Source organism: Ascaphus truei, chromosome 3 (genome assembly GCF_040206685.1).
Source record: "Ascaphus truei isolate aAscTru1 chromosome 3, aAscTru1.hap1, whole genome shotgun sequence".
NCBI classification, from domain to species: domain Eukaryota; kingdom Metazoa; phylum Chordata; class Amphibia; order Anura; family Ascaphidae; genus Ascaphus; species Ascaphus truei.
In genome coordinates, this window is record NC_134485.1 from 271,200,569 (window position 1) to 271,218,525 (window position 17,957).

General features: G+C 45.6%; 1 protein-coding gene across 1 annotated transcript in view; it reads right to left on the reverse strand.

Annotated features, from left to right (window-relative positions):
- Nucleotides 1-17,957, reverse strand: part of UBAC2 (UBA domain containing 2) — a 190,932-nt gene that overhangs the window by 39,316 nt on the left and 133,659 nt on the right. The window contains exon 8 of the mRNA XM_075590786.1: nucleotides 16,881-17,126. Coding sequence (XP_075446901.1) covers nucleotides 16,881-17,126 — 246 coding nt within the window. The remainder of the gene's footprint in view (nucleotides 1-16,880; nucleotides 17,127-17,957) is intronic.

Here is a 17,957-nt window from a genome sequence, read left to right on the forward strand (position 1 = left end):
ATTTTTCTTGTACCATAATGGCCTAAAGGAGAAGTGCCTAAAATGTCTAGCTGAACACAGAAAAATAGAGCACTCCTAAAAGTATACGTTATTTCTACTTCATTCTATTTTCATCTCTCAGCCATTGTGTCTATACACATACTAGGGGGCTCTCCTGCATCGCCTGATGTTCAGTCTTAGGGCTTGACCCCGCTGCCTACTACAGCGTCCCCTCAATGATGCCGGGCCCGCTGCGAGGGGGGGCCGCAGCGCTGAGGCGAGAGCTGCTCCTGCTCTCAATAGAATTGAGAGCAGGACTCGCTACGGAGCGCAAAGCCACGCCCCCCGGCGGTTCAGCCAATGAGGGCGAACCTGCCGGGTGACGTCCTGGCCGCGCCCCTGTCACTCCCCCGCCACGCCCCCCCCCCCCCCCGGTCTCTCTTAGTGCAGCTCCCTGCAGACCAGGTAATCGGCTGCACGCGCCGCCAATCTCGCGGGCGCGCGTTGCAGCTGAGTTACCGGGGCCTTAGCCTTACAGAAGGGTCTAGTCTCCCAGTCAGCCAGCAAGGATAGGTCATGTCTCTGATGTGAGCCAATCTGGGCTATTCTGTTCTGTTTGGGTTCAAAAACAAATTAGGAAGTACAGCAATTGGTGGGTAGGATTAATGCAAATCCAAAATCCGGTGCTCAAAAGACCACACAAACAAATAATACAGTGATGATAGTCCAGTTCAATCTTTACACATACTGTATATGCAGCAGCAGCGGAGATCATACGAGTCCATAAACGTATAGCGCAGCGTTGTATCCACACTGTGTGATCGTGAAGGTATGTGAGTATACATGCAAGCCAAACCCCACTCACAAAGAGGGAGACAGTCGCAGGTGTCAAAGAGCTCTTTGATAAAGCACTTCCAGTGTGAAACATGTTAGAGGATTACCAGCACCACTACTTTATGTTTTTTAATCAATAAATATATTTTTGGTCCCCACGTCCTAGCTTTGCTATTTTGGCTGTGCACCGGCTATTTCTATTTGGATCTTTCCCTAGAAAGTACAGCACAAGCATTTCATATCACATGCTTCATTACTTGAGCCCAAAAGCCATTCCAAATGAATACACTTTGGTCTCAGGAGGGCGGGCAACAAAAGACATGTAGGTAAAAAAATATCTGTTCGCTATGCATTTGGACACCTCTTAAGATAGGATAACCACATTTTACATGATGGTTCCTGAGATCAAGGAGCAGATTTGTGTCCATGTTTGGATACAATTCACTGATGATATCACAAATTATATGATTTTTCGTCCACAACCCTCAAGTTACCACTTCATTTGATCACTCTGAAAATCCCATTTGCAACATTAGCAAAAATACAGGAGCAGCCAAAGTTTTTCAAGAGTACCAGATCATTGTTTGGGACGGGAGGACAATGTCCCACAAACACGCATTGGCGTCTCTTAATCGAACACGTCAGGACCTCAGAGAAAATGAAAGTATTATGGGTGGAGTTGTTTTTTAGCAGGGGATTTTGCATCAAGAAACTAAACAATGTAATTATCCATTTATGAATCTCAGTATTTTTTAGTTTCTTAGGCTGAGTCGCCACTGGTGCTGAGCGCGATCATGATTGGGGAGCGCTCCAAACATGAGCGGCGGGTGTCCTGCATTTACGCGCGTGCGCACACGGGAGGGGGGCATTGTGGGTAGTTGAGCGCGCTGGAAAGTTAGTTTTTTTGTTAACCTAAGCGCGGGTGAGCGTGTGTGCGCGCAAGTGAGCGTGTGTGCGCGCGCGCACCGTGAGCGGGGACTTACATATATCTATATATGTAAGTAACCGCTGCCCGCTAAGCGCTAGCGGGGACGCAGCCTTAGAATTCCTGAGCAACGCTGGGTACTTTCAGCTAGTGTTTGATAATGGAACATTCAAATCTATACAACAATTGAATGATGCTCGAAAATAAAGTTTCCTTTTACCAGTATTGTACTTTAAAATCCAACACATTTCATGGTATCAAACAATCAAACAGCCTTCTTCTGAGACCCATTGTTAGTAAAATTTAATGTACTTTAATTTCTACTGCGCTACTGATAATTTAGCAGATGTATGCTAAATTCAATATAATTTATGAGGCACATTTAGATAGATACTTGTTGTCAGAAATTGTCAGGAGGATTTCAACAGGGAAATAGATTTTGATGATTGGCAAAGTATTTGATTGGATCCAAATAAACTTCTCATAGCATCAAGTTTTGTTCAGCTGTCATAATATATTTGACTGTATTTATAAAACCCCTGTTCTATTATCCAAAATATATCCTGGCACTCCAGATACTTGCTGGAAACCATGCAATACTGGGCAGATTTCTGAGGCATTCTGGGTCGGCGTAGGAGAGACGGGAAATTGCAGGTGGACATAGCATTTATGCGCTTTGCACAAAAAAAACCTATGTTCCGCTTTCCGGCGGGGGCCTGGAACCGAACCCGCAAAATGAGTGGGGCCCTACTGTATTCTGAATAGGGGGCAAGACTTATCTTGCATGTATATTTTTCCTGTGTGTAGAACACATGCACATTTTAAACACCCTTCAGTAACGGTGCTGGCAACTAACATGTTAATGACACACCTAGATAAATATGTGATTCCCAGCATATCATGTAGTTTGTGATGGTATATATGAATGCATTTATTGCTTACTATGACCACAAAACATATCCAAAAACACAATGAAATCTATACATGAATATAGGATTTCCAATGTTAATATATAAAGATCTATTTTATACTGTATATACAGGTAAACCTCGTTATAACGCGGTCCTCGGGGTCCACCCCGAGACCACCGCGTTAGAAACGGGGTCGCGGGGGAAAAAAAATGGCCGCCGCATCAGCGCATCTTCACCCCTTCACCCCGCGGGACAGGAGATGGGAGGGGGGATGCCCCTCCGGTCCCGGCTTCCCCCTGTCACCGCGTGAGAGGCCGCGGGACAGGAGATGGGAGGGGGGATGCCCCTCCGGTCCCGGCTTCCCCCTGTCACCGCGTGAGAGGCCGCGGGACAGGAGATGGGAGGGGGGATGCCCCTCCGGTCCCGGCTTCCCCCTGTCACCGCGTGACAGGCCGCGGGACAGGAGATGGGAGGGGGGATGCCCCTCCGGTCCCGGCTTCCCCCTGTCACCGCGTGACAGGCCGCGGGACAGGAGATGGGAGGGGGGATGCCACCGCGTGATGGGAGGGGGGATGCCCCTCCGGTCCCGGCTTCCCCCTGTCACCGCGTGACAGGAGATGGGAGGGGGGATGCCCCTCCGGTCCCGGCTTCCCCCTGTCACCGCGTGACAGGCCGCGGGACAGGAGATGGGAGGGGGGATGCCCCTCCGGTCTCGGCTTCCCCCTGTCACCGCGTGACAGGCCGCGGGACAGGAGATGGGAGGGGGGATGCCCCTCCGGTCCCGGCTTCCCCCTGTCACCGCGTGACAGGCCGCGGGACAGGAGATGGGAGGGGGGATGCCCCTCCGGTCCCGGCTTCCCCCTGTCACCGCGTGACAGGCCGCGGGACAGGAGATGGGAGGGGGGATGCCCCTCCGGTCCCCGCTTCACCTTCTCCCCACCTTTGTCCCCGCTGCCTGCGCAGGAGGAGGGGGGGGGGAGCGGGTGTTGGTGCTGGTGTGTGTAAGTGTGTGAGAGTGTGTGTGAGTGTGTGAAAATGTGTGTAAGTGTGTGTGTCTGTGAGTGTGTGTAAGTGTGTGTAAGTGTGTGTGTGTCTGTGAGTGTGTGTAAGTGTGTGTAAGTGTCTGTGAGTGTGTGAGAGTGTGTGTGAGTGTGTGAGAGTGTGTGTAGGTGTGTGAGTGTGTGTGAGTGTGTGTGCAGTGTGCAGTGTGTGCAGTGTGAGCAATGAGCAGTGTGTCAGTGTGTGCAGTGTGTGCAGTGTGAGCAATGAGTAGTGTGTGTGCAGTGTGTGTCAGTGTGAGCAGTGTGTGCAGTGTGAGCAATGAGCAGTGTGTGCGCAGTGAGCAGTGTGTGTGCAGTGTGTGCAGTGAGATTGTGTGCTGTGTGTGCAGTGAGATTGTGTGCAGTGTGTGCAGTGTGCAAAAAAAAAAAACGGGAGCCACAGGAAAACCGCGTTATAACCGAATCGCGGTATAACGGGGTTTACCTGTATATACTTTACACACTTTACACACCAACAGCACACAGAATGGACAGCCAGAACCTCCACCCACAGTAGACGTATAAGGGTCATACAAGCACAGAATATGATAACCAACCGCTGCAGGTACGTTTATAAACATGAGGCTTTTAGTACTTTAAAAAGATTGCATTGTTTAAGAAAAAAGGCACTTGGATCCTGATAGATCAGAGGCCAGGGGCCTCAAGGGATGACTTGCCTGTCACACATCAGTAGCAGAGTGTTGGAAACATACAGGTGTTCTAAAAATGAAGACGTCAGAACTAAGTAAGTACAGATTTGTATACCCATCCAACACACTCAAAAGGATACTGAGACTATGTTAAAGGAGGAGCTACTGGATTATGCCCTCATTATAGAGGCAGAAAGGCTTAAAGGAAATGACTCAGACCTAACAAAACCATATATAAGGAAGTAGTTTAAATTAGGAAAATAATGTATTTTAAAATGTGTTTATTGCCTGTGAAGATTTGAAATTGTTCCTCCTTTTTTTAAATTGTACATTATAGCCACAGATTTAAATGTTCGTGAATAGGTCCAAAACAGGTTGGAACAAGGATGCAGGGCTGTGGCCTCATAATGCACAACGATGATATATACACACACACACACACACACACACACACACAATATAGTCTTCCAATGCGTTTCGAATTGTCCTCAATCCATCCTAAAGAGAGCAATCACAAAACACATACAGTAGGGACAGCTTGGTTTCTGGAGTAACCAGTGAAATGACATCACACTGTTAAATGTTGTGACGTAACAATGACTGAATGCCTAATTATTTCTTAATTTGCTAGTATGAACTGATTTTTTTTTCCAACTTTGTTTTTATTAGTTTTTTTGTGCATACAGACAGGAGAATACAGGATATTGATAACTGTTCCTAGTATACACTTAACTTACGGGGACAAACTACAATAAACAGACACACGTTTGGGGGATCACAGGACAAGACATCGACAGACCCACATCAACAAATGAGAGAAAAAAAAAAGGGGGAAGGGAAGGTGGTGAGGGGAGGAGGGGAAGGGGGATCGGCGAAGAAGAGTCACTTTCCACGTGTTATCAGGTGTCCTGCACCACCACTACTGACGCTCTGCTCCTGGCCACCTCACCGAGGACCCTGGGCCAGATCCACTTCAGCTTTCGGAGTCTATCTCTTTGGGATATCGCTAATACCCTGGGGGATCCCTGCTGTCAGATCGTCATATCTAGCTCCCAGCCACCCATCCAAGGAGAACTCACCTAAATCTATCAAAGCCAAATTGTAGCATCATTCACCCCCTGGATATCAGTCTGAGCCAACCATAATGACCAGACTTTTTCGAATTTATCGGCCGAATCGTTAACTAAACTCGTTAACTTCTCCATTCGGCAAATGAACCAAATTCTGTTTCTGATTTTGTCTATAGAAGGAATCGCATTCTGATTCCACAATGCTGCGGTCTCACACCTCATAGCGGTAGCAAAGTGTGCTATCAGCTTGTTACCCGATCTAGATACCTCATTCGTAGGTTTGCCTAATAAAAATAGCCACGGGTCCAGCTGAATTTTGACCCCCAAAAAGATCCTCTGCAGCCAATCTCGGATCTGGGTCCAGACCGGCACTAATTTCGGGCAAGACCACAGCATGTGAACCAAATCCCCCTGTTCCCCGCACTGCCTAGGGCAGAGCGAGGAAGAGCCCGGGATGAATTTTGCTAATCTAACGCGGGTGAGGTACCAGCGTAACAACACCTTATATGAGTTCTCCTTTAATGTCGTACAAATGGAGCTACTAGCTGCGGCTTTAAACACCACTGACCAGTCCTCGTCCTCTAAAGTGCCCTGTAAATTCTCCTCCCACTGAACCATAAAACGGGGTTTGGCTGTCCTGTCCGAGTCAGTGTTAACCACCCCTCTGTATAGGGCAGAGATCAGTCCCCGCGTGTCTGCACCGCGCACGCAGAGCTGTTCAAAATTCGTTAACGGTGGTCTCACCGGGTGTGCGTTGTAGTAAGCCCGAACCTGGAGGTACCTCATAAATTCAGTGTTAGGTATGCCCGTTTCCGACTGTAATAGCTCAAAGTGTTTAATCTTTGCACTACCCTCCAGGTCCTTCAACCGTCTAATCCCCAATTTGCGCCATAACGGAAAACTCTTGTTTGCCAGACCAGGAGCAAAGTCTGGGTTGCCATATAAGGGAGCCATAAGTGTGTGTTTGGAGGTTATCGAGCGATTACCTTTAGAAGCCTCCCAGATCGAGAGTGAGTTGAGAACAGAGGTCAGCGGAATGAGTACATCCTTCACCCGTGTCCTCGGGTACCAGATCAGGTCCTTGAGCTCAAGCGGGGCGCACACCTCCCTCTCCAGTGCCACCCACCGTCTGAGCTCAGGATCTCCATGCCACTGCGTAATTTGGCACAACTGTGCCGCTTTGTAGTAGGATATAACGCTCGGAACCGCCAGGCCACCAGCTTCCTTAGCTTTCTGCATCATTTTTACTTTAACCCGTGGTTTTTTACCGTTCCAAATAAATTGTGAAATTGCTTTTTGAAGCCCTGTAATGTCTGCTCGTACCACGGCAATCGGGAGAGTTTGGAACAGATATAAAATCCGGGGAAGGATATTCATCTTGACGCTATAGATCCTCCCCAACCAAGAAATACCATATGCCTTCCATTCCTGTAGCTCTTTTTTGAGAGTCCTCAACAGCTTGGGATAGTTAGCCGAATATAAAGAGCTTGTCCTTTTCGTAATCTGCACTCCTAAGTATTTCATGGAAGAGGGACGCCATCTAAACTCAAAATTGAGTTCTATCAGCTTCTCCATTTCTCTTGGTATGTTGAGGCTTAAGGCCTCTGATTTAGTCTGATTTATTTTAAAACCAGAGATCTGGGCAAAACGCTCTAGAAGCTCGAACAGATTGGGTAGCGAGATGAGCGGCTTGGTAAGGGTTAGAATGATGTCGTCTGCATACAAAGCCACTTTGTGCTCCTGGGAGTGGATTTGTACTCCAGAGATATCAGCGTTGTTCCGAATTTGTGCTGCAAGTGGCTCAATGCATAAGGCGAATAGCAGGGGCGAAAGCGGGCATCCCTGCCTCGTGCCACTTTTAATTGGAAAAAGATCTGAGGGGAATCCCTGGTGTACCACCCTAGCTGCTGGTGCAGCATATAATGCCTTGACTGCCTGTTGGAATATGCTCCAAACCCAAATGCTCCAAGCGTGGACTCCAAGTATGGCCAATCAATCCTGTCGAAGGCCTTTTCCGCATCTAGGCTTAAGGCTATACTTCGAATCTCGTTGGCTCCTATAAAGTCTATAATATCCACAATCCTTCTAGTATTGTCGGCCGCTTGTCTATTTCTAATGAAGCCAACTTGATCCGGGTGGATAAACCTCGGCAGGATTACATTTAATCTGTTAGTAGTTTAGCATAGATTTTAACATCTGTATTAATTAATGATATTGGCCGATAGCTTTGGCAACTAGTGGGATCCTTATCCTCTTTATGAATTACTGAAATTGACGCCTGGAGCATCTGCCCCGTGAAAGGCTCTCCTGCTAGTACTCCATTGAACAGCTGGAGCATATGTGGAGCTAGAACTCCGATACATTTTTTATAATACAGGTTGGAGAACCCATCCGGGCCTGGGGCTTTTGACGCTTTTAAGTTTTTTACTACCGCTTCCAATTCCTCCCTTGTAAAGTCGCTTTGGAGTGCCTCTCGCTCTAATCTGGACAATTGTGGCAAGGCCGCGTCCGCCAGGAATTTCCGTAGTTTACTACTGGTCCTAGCGTTGTAAACCACCTTCTCCCCATTGTATAGCTGTGCGTAAAATTTCGCGAACTCCCCTACTATAACTTTGGGGTTTGAGGAAATCTGGCCCTCTGCTGTTGTGATAGACTGAATATTAAAATTTGGTTTCCGATTACGGAGTCTGGTGGCTACACTACCGACACACTTTATTGAAGTGTGGTCGGTACCGCAAGCCGGGAAATCTCCCGGCTTGCTAGTGGCCGCCCCTCGGCGTGCCGCGCGTCATAGACGTGCGGTCACGCGTCATCGGGAGCGTGCGCCCCCTGCACGCGTGTCCAGGGGCTCCCCGAGGGAGCCCTGGTGTCCCGCGATCGCGGGACAGCGGCAGGGGGTTCCGGGGGACCCGGCGGACCCGGCAGCGGTAGGGAGAGCGCCCCGATCGGAGGGCGCTCTTCCGCTGCTTCGGCGCGCGCCCGTCACACTCGGGCGCGCGCCAGGCTACTGCTGCGGCACAGAACGGGCAAATGCTCGAATAAACTGTGCCGCAGCAGTAGCATAGTGTCCGGTTTATTAGCTTTCTCATTGAACTTCCTCTGCGTCCAACTCATGTCTTTCTCAGCCCTGGAGGTAAGGAGGAGGTTTAGTTCAATCCTAACATCCTTCAACTCCTTCAAAGTATCCTCTCTACCTGTCCGGTTATGTAGTATAGAGAGCTCGTGTAACCTTTGATATAGCTGAGTTAATTTGGCTTCCTTTTTCTTTTTCCTATTTGCAGCTATACCGATTAGTACCCCTCGTATCGTGGCCTTATGAGCCTCCCATAACGTAGACTGGGAATCCACACTGCCACTGTTTATCCGGAAGTAGTCCGAAATTTCGGTTTTGACTTTTTTCTGTATATCCGGAATTTTAATTATCGATTCGTTTAGCTTCCAGTTTGCTCCTGGCCTGACATACCCAATTTGACTGCATCTTAGCTCTATCGATGCATGGTCCGACCATGTAATATCATGTATGCTTGTGTCGGAGATTTGTGGGACCATTCTGCCCGACACAAAGAAGTGGTCAATCCTACTGTAACTGTCATGGGGATGGGAATAGAAGGAGTAGCTACGGTCTCCTTGATGCTGCTCTCTCCAGATATCCACTAGGCCAATTTGTTTTAGTTCCTTCAGTAATGGGGTATTTCCCTCCCTTCTTCTGGTTTGCTGGGATGTGGTGCGATCTACTCTGGGGTTCATGACTGTATTGAAGTCTCCTCCCAAGACTATATGTCCCTCAGCCCACTGCTGCAGCTTCTGGAAGAATGAGTTGAAGAAGTCTGTTTGTCCTTCACTAGGTGCGTATATACATGCCAGCGTTATTCTGGCCTGCTTGAGGAGCCCGACCAGCACAATGTACCTTCCCTTAGGATCTCTTTTGATCTTTTAAACCTGGAAGGGGGTGTTATTATGTATCAATATAGCTACTCCTTTCTTTTTTTCCTCTCCTGACGCTAGGAAGAACTGTCGGTAGTGTGAGTCTAGGAATTTTGGGCTGTTTCGTGAGCTGAAGTGTGTTTCCTGAAGGAAGACCACATCTGCCCTTTTCCTCTTAAACTCTGCGAAGGCAACCCTCTGCTTATGTGGACTATTGAGCCCTTTAGCATTTTGTGAGATAAAAATTACCGCCATGTTATGGTGTGGTGTGTGTGCGGTGGTAGTTTATAATCAAACTTGCTCTTACCCAGATCCCTGGGCTCTTGATGGACTTGTGATTCGTAGTGCTGGCACCTGTAGAGCGGTTTCAGTCTTTCGCCGGTTGGGGCTGGGGTGAGGAAGGGATAAGACATGAGGGAAGAATACACATACATAACACACTTAAAAACAAAAAGAACCGTATTGGTCCTAATAGACCTCGGGTTCATTGCCCGGTAGAGATTTTCTCTCCCTGGACCCCCCTCCCCCCTGGTCCATTTCCATGGCTCCAAAAACCGGCCACAGACATCCGGGTCTTTGCCAGGGAGGTAGGTCGTATCCCACCTCCTGGAGTTGACGCGCATACCTGCAGGCAGAATGGTGGCTACTCCCCCCTCCGCCGGCAGTTATACTTATCCAAAACCTGACATCTAACCTCTAAACTAAGTGAAATTTTCGCCTTTCTTGACCATAGTGTAAACCATAACTAACCTTATCTCTCCTCACTATCTCCAGATTCGCTCCCTACTCTATCTTCATAAACCCTAAACTAGTTATTCCCTTAATGCAACAACCCCCTCTGCCCCCAATATCGTTTCCCTCATGCTCTTGGTCCCAGCCGTCTCTTATACGCTATCCTCCACGGGGATCTATCCCTTCCTGGCAGCATATTGATGTCGACTAATTATTTATTATCTGTTCCCTTCGTGCCCCTTAACACCCCTATAGGTCTAAGCTCCCCTTGGTGCTCTCTAAGCTCTTTGTGCCCTCCCGCGCGTCCAATAACCCCCCCTCCACCTCCGCAGCTCTCCCCCTCCAAACTACGAGTCCTCCGCCCCCCGCACCGCCAACATAGTTCCGGACCCCATCGCCTTGCTTTTCCAAGTGTCTCTCCCCGGCGGCGGAACTCGCGCGCCCCCGCTAGGGAGGACCGCATCACTTCCGGGTTGTCGCCTCCCTCCAGTCGTCACGCTGACATCCGCTGGGTCCTCTGCTGGAGTCTCATCTGCTGCTCTCGCGAGATCTGGCACCTCTACGTCACTGGTCTGGGCGAGGTGCGCTCAGTCGGAGGCGGATCCTCACGGAAAGAAGGCGGGTCCGGAGGCAGCTCCCTGGGCGGGTCTCGCTTGCGGAGCATTCCTTCCCGCCGAAAACCTCGCCGCCATGAAAGTCTTCGCACCTCGTCTCCTCCTTCCTTCTCAGGTAAGTCAAAAGCCGCCATTTTAGGACCCGAAAAGCGGTGCTGTCTCCATAAGATCCACGTCTGATATTTAAGTCCCCGTGGATTGCTAACTTAGCACTGGTACTGTCTCCCATTAGGGTGATTGTTTGGCTGTTCAGAAGGGTTTCAACTTTCTTTTTTATCGCAACAGGCGCAACATAACTTCAGGAACTTCATTCCAAACGTTGTTTAGGGACTTTTGCCGCCCCCCCGTCTTTATCCAGTCCCCTTCCCTTCGGGGAAGAGGATTCCTGCCGTCTTGGTGGAGAGTCCGCCTTATGCCCTTGTTGGCCCCCCTCTGGTACAGTGTCCGGGATCCCCCGCACCCCCAGTTTTTTCAGGAAAGCTGCCCCCTCCGATGGGTGTTTGAGCACGTGTGGTCTGCCATTTTTTATGGCCACCAGGGCAAATGGAAATGCCCATCTATAACGGACCTCACTGTCTCTTAATGCCCTTGTTACATGGCCTACAGCTCTCCGTCGGGCCAGAGTGAGGGGGGACAGGTCTTGGAACATCGTGAGGGTGATACCTTCAAAGGTGATATGGGGGGTGGCTCGGGCGATCCTACTCACCTCCTCCTTTATGGAGAAGTAGTGGAGCCGGAGGATAACATCTCTAGGAGGATTTGAGGGCAATGGCCTTGATCGTAGGGCCCTATGGCACCTATTCATCCTTAAGTCGGAATCCGGTTTGTCCGGCAGGATAGAGGCCATCCAGCGGGTCAGCAGGGCCTCCGGGTCCAAGATCTCTTCCGGGATCCCCCGGACTCTTAAATTATTGCGCCTGTCCCGATTTTCCCCATCTTCTTGTCGGGACTCCAGGTCTATCACTCTCTGCTCCAAGGCCTGCACCCGTGAGTTAGTGTCCTTGTGTAGGTTTGAGCTGACATCCATTCGCTCCTCCAGCTCATTAGTCCTTGTCCCGATCTGAATGAGATCTTGCCTGAGCCCCTCCACCTCCCCCCTGAAAAAGGATTTCAAGTCTACTAGCAGCCGAGATATTTCTTTTTTTATTACTTTGGACTGCTCCGCCGCTGCCCTTGAGCCCTCTGCATCTTGGGCTGAATCGGAGTCAGAAACTGCTGACAGCTCCGCAGCTCCAGCCTTGCTTTGTCCGGTGAAGTAGGCCCTGACATCCGACTTTCGCCGGGTCTTCTGCCTCGTCGCAGCCATAATTTCTTTGGGCTTATTTGCCGATCCGGAGAGGGTTTAGATGTCCTTAGCGCTAATTCAATTGTTTTGAAAGTCAGTTTTGGTATAGATTAGTTGCTATATTCTGCCGGCGGTTGGTGGAGCTGTGTGACTACACGACCATCACCAGCCAGCCACGCATGCGCATCCAGTATGAACTGATTTTATGTGAATGCATTGACAGCCTCAGTTGTTTTAAAGTGTTTTATTAAATGCGCTATACTATTGTGGGATATTTTGTGCGCTTCTGTCTTCTGCAGAGATTTGGTGTAATATGCCATGGAGAGTTGTTGAAAAAGCTGCACAGACCCATGGGATACAGCACTGTAATTATATAGTAACTCCAGAAGGGACTCATGGAAACTGTTATACTTTACTTTTACGTTAAAACAAGAGTCATATCCTTTTAATATTTGTTAATTTGTTCTCTTGCTTGACTGATCCTAATAGATATTTGGCGATATAGCCTTTCTTTGATAGATAAGTGCACACTGAATATACTTTTTAGTGTGTGTGTGTGTATGTGTGTGCCTGTAGTCTTTGTGTGTGCATGTATATTATTATAATTTAGTTAATATGAGCCAACGTATTCAGCAGTGCAGCAAAACAGTGTTGGAGGCCGAAAACCGTAAAATATCAAAATGAGCATACATTGTTACAGTAGGTACGGAGGCCCAGGCCCAAATCAGGCTTACAATCTATGAGGAAGGGTAAGTGGAAACATAAGGTACAGTGGGATAAGAAGGTTGGTGTGTTTCGGAGAGCTGCTTGTTATTTGAAGGCGTTGGCGTTGGGGAAGAAGTCAATAGAACAGTGCAGAGATTTTTTGAGGTAAGCAAGACTGCCTATTCAAAGTCTACAGTATGTACAAGCTGGGACACAATCAATTCAGATTTAAAGGAACAAATAAGAAGGGGTTTAGCAGTGTCAAAATACTTTGTCACCGACATTTTTTTCTAATTCAGGAACAAAGAAAATTTCAAATCAACCATGTAAAAGCAGGAGAATGTATTGAAACATGACTGTTTTTTTTTAATCTACACCTAATTTTCAGGAAACTTCCTTTTAGTGGGTCACCTGTCCCTTGTGATCAGCAGGAAGGTAAACAATGTATTTATTATATTCCATTTATGCAGCAGTAATGTTTGGTTTTTATGTATTTGTTTTGCAGGATACTTTTTAGTTTGCACTGCTGCAGTTACACAGAACTGCTTCCCAGTTGTTGTGAGGGGAGTATAGATGTCCAAATGAGGTGCTATGTCTTAGCATCTACATGTCACGCTAAGTTTTTACATCACCTAAAGTGCACTTTGTTATATATAGGTCCACTGGATCTTTTTTTAATGTCCTTTATAAGGTTTCTTATTGCACATATTGGGTATAGAGCGCCACAGGTAACTTATATTCTCTCCGTTGTGAGGGGAGCGACTGGTTGGTTGAGCTCTGATTTTTCGTTGTGTGACTTTACGTTCGATTGGTGGGAGTACACTGGTTTCTGATGTTCTGGTTGTGCTTTCTGTGCTGTCCTTGCAGGAGGAGTAGCTCACTGCCTTATCCTTACATTTCTTTTGTGTAGATTAATGCGTGACAGTAACATTACTGATACAGTAGTTCTGTCATTTTCTGGTCTGTTTTTTTACCTTCCATTTTTTGGGACTTGCCTTTGAAAAATGTATACAGTTCTCGTCTTCATGTCGTGATTACAGAAGCACGATGAGAAACCTTTGAAATCCATTTATTATTTATTCTATGAAGAATTATTTCGCTGGGTCAGTTGAAAAGCATCACAAACCACATAAAATGTACAGTGCACATCCCGTGACCGTGACTCATATGACTAATATAATCTAGAATTATATAATTAGGCCAGAATGCCCCCCCCCCCTTTTACCCATCTGCAGCAACCTAGAAAAACGTTCATGAAACTTACACATAAGGCTTCAACCCCTTCAAACATTAAATATACTGATATACAGAAGAGATACAGGCTTAAATCAGTGGCAGGGACCGCTTCCTCTACATGCTTTACAACCTATTGAAGACAAACCACTGTTACCATTGGGAGGAGGTTGTAAAAAAAATTATTGTAGATATGTAGTTTTCTTTAAAAACAAAAAACAAAACCAGAGAAGCTCAATAATAAGCCAGGAACATAAGCATCAAGAATCACATTTGTGAACAGTTCTGATGTAGTGTTATTGTAACAAGTTTCTCATCAAGGCTGTTGACACATCCGGTGAAATACAGGTCGACTGTATGTGCCAAGAAAACCACAGCTCCACACTAGCTGATATGTTCATCTTTTGGTTACCCCACCACCTTGCAAGTACATTACTGTTACAATATGACCCACAGGGTAAATGGTCTTGAAAGTGCCCATATAATCATTGGTAAGAGTGATTTAAAAAGTAGTGGTAATGAGCTTTAAAGCGTCATCTAAATTGCGATAGACTAGAGCAACCAAACGGTGACGGCCAAATACCTCCTACTAAAGTTACGACGGTTTGGTTATGAAAAGGGAGTGATATAGATATATATATATTTTGTTTTGTTTAAATAAATGATTGACTGTAAAAAACAAAGTAGTGAAAAAAATAAATATTTGAAAGCTAGGAACAGTAACTAATAAGTATGTTCTTCATTCTCATCCCATAAAAGAAATCCCAATTTCTTCCATTAAACATATATACTGCATGTTCATAATTGGCTATTTATAAAGTGGATTACCTAAATAAATGTGCCTTAGCAGTGTTATTCCTCCCTACACAGGTTCACATCATCAAAACCGTCCCTCCCCCCCAAATTTTTTTTTTTAAAATAAAGACTGGGGGTTGTACTGCAATCCCCGGAATAAGGTACAGCGTATTACACAAAGTTGTTTATCTAAGATGGGGTTTGTAAAGGATTACCCCTAACATTTGCAGAGTAATAATATAAAAATGAAGTTAACACAAAGTTTCAAGGCTTTATCATAATGTAGTGTTACAACTTTCCTCTGATTCTTGCATCTGAAGAGCACAACACCAGGCTTCTGAAACAAGGGACTAAAATGACATTGCCTACTGTATGCAGTACCACGGCTGTCGTAAAACAAAGTAACGCAAATCCCAGGTGGGAGTTAAGGAATTACGGTCTCATGAATTATGATGCTTTTTACATTACAGTGTTGTAAATAGGAACATCAGTACAAATATATACAGTATGCTAGAATTGCACTCAACATTTATAGATAGATTGTAGGTTGTCATTTTATTAAACCACCATGAGTTTTCAAAAGAAGATGCACATTTCAGATATAACAACACTGTCTTGCAGATCCATTAAACAGTATCCCTACATTGTTTCCAAGTACTACAGTACATTTTAAAAAGTCAGTAATTATTCAACAAATGCAAGCAAGTGCTCCACTGAATGCATATTTCAATGTGAGTGGATTATTGCTTTTACTGGGTCCCTGACCTAAACTATGACAGCATAACCACAAAGCTAAAATAGTACTTTTCTGTACCTACCAATACGATTTATAGTGCTTCATTTTGGTATTTGTAAATCTAACCAAAACACATACACTGCAAAAGTCAAATGTTCCACTTCTTGCCCATATAATCTCTTATGCTGCATTCATCTGCACCTCTGTCATGGGAAAAAGCAGTGTACTGCGTTGTTAGACTTTGACAAGCACAGCACAAGCTATTTTGAGGAAGAATAAAAGAGGACACATATTTCACAACACTGCTCTACATTACATCAACCAGCTATAATATATAAAAACATTGCAGAATACAATGTCATTTAATGATCATTTTTTTGTCACATCTTCAAGGATATCTTCTTTCTACCCCCTTTTTATCTAAAGCCCTCTCCCGCCTTAAACCTTTTTCACTGACTGCCCCACACCTCTGGAATGCCCTTCCCCTCAGTACCCGACTAGTACCCTCTCTATCCACCTTTAAGACCCACCTTAAGACACACTTGCTTAAAGAAGCATACGAATAGCACTGTGAACATTCTGAACACATGATACATAAAGCTTGGCCCCCTGCAGACGCACTTACCAGAACTCCCTCCTACTGTCTCTGTACGTTCTCCCTACCTACCAATTAGATTGTAAGCTCCTCGGGGCAGGGACTCCTGTTCCTTAATGTTATGTTTGTCTAAAGCACTTATTCCCATGATCTGTTATTTATATTATCTGTTATTTATTCGATTACCACATGTATTACTACTGTGAAGCGCTATGTACATTAATGGCGCTATATAAATAAAGACATACAATACAATACAATAAGATGTTAGTATAGAGTATTATTATTAGCATCCGTCTTAAAACAGATTTCTGTTCCATAACTTTTTCACAAGTTGTGATAGTTTGACAGAAAAAAAAGGGCTACATTTTTGGTGACCGACAAAAAACACAGCCCTCTTCAACCTTAAATCATATTTTCAAATATTGCGAACAAGAGATTGCTTCCAACCATTTGATTTTTACAATGGTTTTCAAGAATCATACTGGGACAAAATATGCAGTGGTAGACTTTTTAAGAGTGCGTGATGAAACTTACAACCGGAACTCATTGTGGTTAAACGCAAATCGGCAACATGTAGACTGTTTCCTGCTCAATAACTTGTCAGTATCTGGCACTGCAGTGCAAGGTGCATGACACCTGTTGCTCTATGCAAATAGTTAAAATAGACAGTGTTTAAGTAATTTGCTAACAATATACCCTGTAGTTGCTTTACCAAGTTTGCAAGTGCCCTATTTTTGTATGTCGGTTTGCTACTGCAAAGCATTTCATGCAGATAACACACAGGTAAAATAAACATTGTATTGTTCGAATTTGCTTGACTTCTTTTCCAATCAAACAAATGTACTGTACCTGTTGCTGCCTTCGCCTTCCTAGTTGGGCAATTTGGGAAAGCATGATTTGCTGATCAAGTAACTCCATTCGCTGTTGTCTTTGGATGTCAACTGTTGCCCCCATCCCAACCTGAGCCTCATTGACTGGCTCCACAGATGAGAAGATTGGTTCAAGTGTCCGAGAAAATATTTCTGCAACCCAGCTGGGAACGCAAAGAACCTGACAAACTTTCAGCACATCCCTGTTATAGCAGAGTCCTGAAATCTGAAAGGAAACAATTTTGTTGTGCTTAATAAAATATATTTCTATACTGCAGCTTTTACTAATCTAAATACTCTATTTGGGATTTTTGCAATGCCAAATGTAGGTTGACAGTCACCATATAAATTGCCATTCAGTATTTAGATGTCATTTAGTTTTCCATTCTTTCTTTAACCATAATCTATTAATCTGATGCAGACAATGTATTGCAACAGGCTTGTTGAGTATAAGATAAATTACCTATAACACCTTTTGAATAATTAAATATTGATTTACCACTTCTTGTTACCCACTGAGTATTTGTGGAACAAAACAAGTCGCAGTTTGACTGTGCCATCAAATATAAAAAATTATAGGCTAAAGCAGTAAAATTCAGGGCATTAATGAAAACCCTGCTCTCTGATGGGTTAAAATTCCGGGCAATATCCAATCAGTAATGCCCGGTATTTTAGCAGCTTGCAAAGTGTAGTTTTCAATGTGTTTATTTCCAGCCAATCAGCTTTCAGAACAGCTGAGACAGGGCAGGGGATTGGTCAGAATGAAGTAACAGTTCTGAAACAGGGAAGGGGATTGGTCAGGAAGTATCAGCCACGGGTTGACTCCTCCCCCTCCCGGGCTGACTGAGATTTTCTGAGCAGATTCAGTTGAATTGGGGGCGGAAAGGGAGTCTGCAAAGTTCAGTAAGTGGCTGCATTTTTTATTGTGTGTATGTGTTTGTGTGTGCTGTGTTGTTGTATGTGTGTGTAGCAGCAGTTTGTGTGTGTGTAGAGTGTCTGTATTGTGTGTGTAGAGCTGATGTGTGTGTGTATAGAGCTGCTGTGTGTGTGTGTCAGT